The 4,282-nt window shown below is 32.9% G+C and overlaps 1 protein-coding gene across 1 annotated transcript; it reads right to left on the bottom strand.

The window, feature by feature from the left end:
• Positions 1–789: 789 nt before the first annotated feature.
• On the bottom strand, positions 790–3,488 carry LOC130897559 (antichymotrypsin-2-like). The gene is made up of 2 exons (XM_057806482.1): positions 2,730–3,488; positions 790–1,261 (listed from the first exon to the last, which is right to left on the bottom strand). Exons 1-2 carry the CDS (start codon positions 3,448–3,450, stop codon positions 828–830), a joined length of 1,155 nt encoding a protein of 384 aa, XP_057662465.1. The 5' UTR covers positions 3,451–3,488; the 3' UTR covers positions 790–827.
• Between the last annotated feature and the right edge of the window lie 794 nt (positions 3,489–4,282).

Below are 4,282 nucleotides of genomic sequence, written 5' to 3'. Positions count from 1 at the left end.
ATTATACCCTCGCCATTACCACCCTAATTGGAATTAATCGTAATCCACTACGTATTATTGATATGATTCATGTGATTTGACCGGTTTTTATGCTTATTTTCAAAAAAATGACTGATTAAATTTAAATTCCGTAATCTTGGAAAAAAATGTTTCTTGAATAAACTAATAAAACTGATAAACTAATACAACTGGAGGCAGTTTTCTGTGGTAGCTACTCCATAACCTCTTCATGGCTGAACTACCAAATAACATTGACGTATTAGCAGCCATATTAGCTGACGACACCGCCATATTAGCATCACACAAAGATCCGATTATAGGATAAGATACACTCCAGCTTCACCTCAATAAGATAGAAAACTGGTTGAAGAAATAGTGAAATGGAACAAAATTAAATCTTCTAAAGAAACTTTCACCAACCGTGAAGAAAAATTTTCAGGTGTTACACTTCATCACAAAAAGACGATAGTCTCCTAACCTAATCTAACCTAACCAATTCCAATGCTGAAATATTGTAGCAACTCAATAGAAAGAGCCAAGGATTGTTTTAGACGGTCCATGGTTTACAATTTTTGTTATATCCCTTGATCTTCGAGTGAAATTGGTCAAAGGCAAAATGAAAAACTTTTCCTTAAGCTACGAACATAGATTGAGATATCATCTGAGCAAAAGACAAAACTAAATGATCTAGTCATTAATTATAGCTGCTAGATAAAGTAATCACTAGATTTTTGTCGAGCATGCTGATTTTATTATCAAACAATTTGCTTATTATAATAATTATCGTAGTTGTGTTGGTTGGAAATAGTTTTATTATATTTATTCCTTTAAACATTCTTAATATTATTCACTCTTCCAGTAAAAAGTATGACTCCGTTTTTTTGAATGTAAAAAATGAATGGATGATCAATATCAAATGTTCTCTCTGCAAAACGACCCACAATATCAACAGTTATCGCTGCAGCTTCAGTACCAGCTTCAGTAACATTAATAAATGCTTTTTGAACTATGTCTGTAATGTAAAGGTTATTCTCAGAAAGATTTTCCAATTGTGCTTGTGGACTAAATATTTTCCTGATTCCCAACACTTTCAAGATATCTGCAAAATGGTACGCGGTTTCTACGTTGAACTTTGGTAGAGTGAGATCAACTGATTTTTCATCCCAATGTGGTATTTCACCAAAACGGAAGATGTTTTTCTCTATGATTTCCAACCCATCCTTACTTACTGGTAAAATTATGATCATGCTTAAGTTTTCTCCTAAAATAGTAGAAATATTTTTGATTTTAGTACGTAAACTGTAATTAGAAAAGCGAAAAAATTCATTTAAGAACTATTGGAGAAATTTATCAAGATAAAACACGTGGGGTACCAAACACGCAAATGTTTGAGAAGGTAATGATCTAGAGCTTAGAAAATTTAATAATTACTACCAACTGAAATTGGAACTAAAATAATTTGAACAAAGGTTACCACGACTGTTAACTGATTCATATGAGCAATTTCTAAAAGCAAACTGCAGTTAGTTTAGTTTAGGTTAGGTTAGGTTAGGTTAGGTCAGGTTAGGTTAGGTTAGGTTAGGCTAGGATGATATGACAACTTATTGTCCACTCGGCGTACATAACTCCCAAGGAGCACTCAAGAGGAGGGTTGTTTAGTGAGATGGGATAGACAAACTTGCAGTATTGCACAACCCGTTGCGAGGAAGGCAATAGTTTACATTCCACCCCACCTCAGGGCAAAAAAAAGTTAGGTTAGGTTGGGTTAGGTTAGGTGAGGTTAGGTTCTCCGATGATATGACAACTTATTGTCCTCTCGGCAGTAAGGTTAGGTTAGGTTAGGTAATTTTTTCACGCAGTACAGATGAGTCCATGGATATTTCATGGCAAAATTAATAATGATTATCAAATTATGGATCTATCACTAGTATTTACAGACCAAAGTGAAAAATAAGGATTGTAATAATCGCTATCATCTAGAGGCATTTTTATTAATTGAAAGTGGGTCAGAGCCATATCAAAAAGATGAGTAAGTAGGATACTAAAAATGGTGAGATAATTTTCATCATCTTTTCACTTTTTAGACCGTTTCATATATTTTTTGTGATGAGTCATGTTCAGTTTTTGTGTTTTATTGATAAAAAATCTATTCAGAATAATATGTAGAATTTTCCCGCTTCGACTTACTTTGATCTTTATCAAAATATGACATTGATAATTTGTGAGATTATATTTAATCAATAGATCATCTAGAACATGAATATCAAAATGAACATAAAATTGAAACATAGATCGTATTTCAACATTTTTAGTTATGGATAGAGTTCTAGGAGAAGATGTGTGAGAAAAGAAATCAAACTGGACCCAAAAATACCTACATTCTGTGGGACTAGAAAAAGTTACATTCTGTTTTCTTCACATTAACAAGTCACGATGAAAATAACAAAATTGATTAGCTAACAACTTATCTACATATAACACCAGGAGCTCTATCAAGGTACTGTCGCCTCAACAACACCTGGAAACGCTTGGAATAGAAGGGGAAGATGGGATTGATGGATCAGCTGTAAACACTGGGTTTTCCAGCATCTCAGCAAGAAATGGTGATCTATATACATATACAACAAATGAAGAGTTCTTGGTTGTTCAAAATATGTTCCGTTAACATGGTTGAATATATTAGTGAAATTAGAATAATCAATATTTGTCTATTGAAAAAATATTCTCACCTTTATAAGGTAGTTCAATGAAATTAGCTCCCAGCTCGTTATCGGTGTAACAGTTATATGAGCCAATCATGCGCATAAAAGGAACTTTGGATGGTTCTCTTCCGTAATTATAGAATTTTCTCATATTTTTCTCTTCCGTGAATTGCTTATCCCAACTGGCTTTGAAATAAATTCCATTAATCAACAACAAATTGGCAAACATAACATCATCAGAGGTCATTAGATTAGTGATTTTGTGATTAGTTTGAGAATCTATCCATGCATTGATACTATCAGCACTTGCAACATTATCCGCGAAATTCAAATTCTGGAATTCAGCTCGGTATGCGTCCAAAGCGATTTGTTGGAAACTAGGATTAAGACTAACGTCGAGATCAGCGAAAATGGCATTGGAATTTATCAAATCCACTCCAAAATTGTGATCATTATTTTCTGATATGGATTTATAAGCATTTCGAACCATGTCTGTTGAATTTTGTAGGAACATACCATTTATCAATTGTTGTCTTGTTTCATCTCGTGCTCCTTCACATGTGAGTGCTAAAAGAATTTGTAGCGAAAAAGGACTAAATACAAAATTATCTCTGTATCTATTTGCAATGGTCCTATAGAGGTCAGCGGTAAATTTTCGACTGGTTTGTATGAAATCAACATCAACTCCATTTGTATATATAGAAGAAAAAGCAGAAAAAAATATGCAACACCTAACCAAGACGTACATTGTGTTTAATTTGAATCACAAATGCACAAAAATTTTGTTTCATGATATATAATTCACTTTTTTCTATTGTTTTAAATGTTTCGTAACATAAACAATAAATCAATTATTTTTGATAGCACCTTGATAATTAAATTGATATAATACACAAAGTATAATTTGAATATATTACAAGGTTAGGAAACATATTCCTAAACAAATATTCTCTTGAAATAACGACGTTCGTGAGCAAAATCTGGAAGGAAGACTCAGTTCATTATACCTCAAGCTACATATCTATTTCAACAAGTACACAATGAGTAGCGTGACTTAATAAAAAAACATATTTTTTAAAAAATAGATTTAATTCATCAATGCAATATTTTACCTCCTTCATTTGAGCTGCATTTCTTACCATCGAGCATTTTTTTGAGATCACGAGTAGCCAGCAGTCACTGGGGGCCAGATCTGGACTATACAGTGGATAGAGAAGCAATTCCAAGTGTAATTCCTTCAATTCAACCATCGTTCCCATCGACTTGTGAATCGATGCATTGTCTTGGTAAAGTAACGTTTACTTTTACGATGTATAAGGCCGTGTTTCCTCGATTTTTACTTTCAAATTATCCAACATCTAGGTATATAGTATTCGCTATTGATTGTCTTTCTGTTTTTAATACAGTCGATAAACAATATTCCATGCGCATACCAAAATACTTAATGCATAACTTTCCTAGCTAAATGTTGGGCCTTTGGACTTTGTTTACAGATTGTACTCCACTCAGATGATGATTTTTTTGATTTTAAAGTGAAGTTATGGATCCATATTGATAAAAACTTGATTTATCACGTGTAA

Source organism: Diorhabda carinulata, chromosome 8 (genome assembly GCF_026250575.1).
Source record: "Diorhabda carinulata isolate Delta chromosome 8, icDioCari1.1, whole genome shotgun sequence".
Lineage (NCBI taxonomy): Eukaryota > Metazoa > Arthropoda > Insecta > Coleoptera > Chrysomelidae > Diorhabda > Diorhabda carinulata.
Note: the sequence above shows the minus strand (reverse complement) of the source record. Positions and strands in the feature narration are given on the sequence as shown.

Coding starts and splice junctions, on each gene's coding strand:
- LOC130897559 (XM_057806482.1), bottom strand. CDS start 3,450: ATGTACGTCTTGGTTAGGTGTTGCATATTTTTTTCTGCTTTTTCTTCT. Junction 1,262..2,729: donor CATTGAACTACCTTATAAAG/GTGAGAATATTT, acceptor CTACTATTTTAG/GAGAAAACTTAAGCATGATC.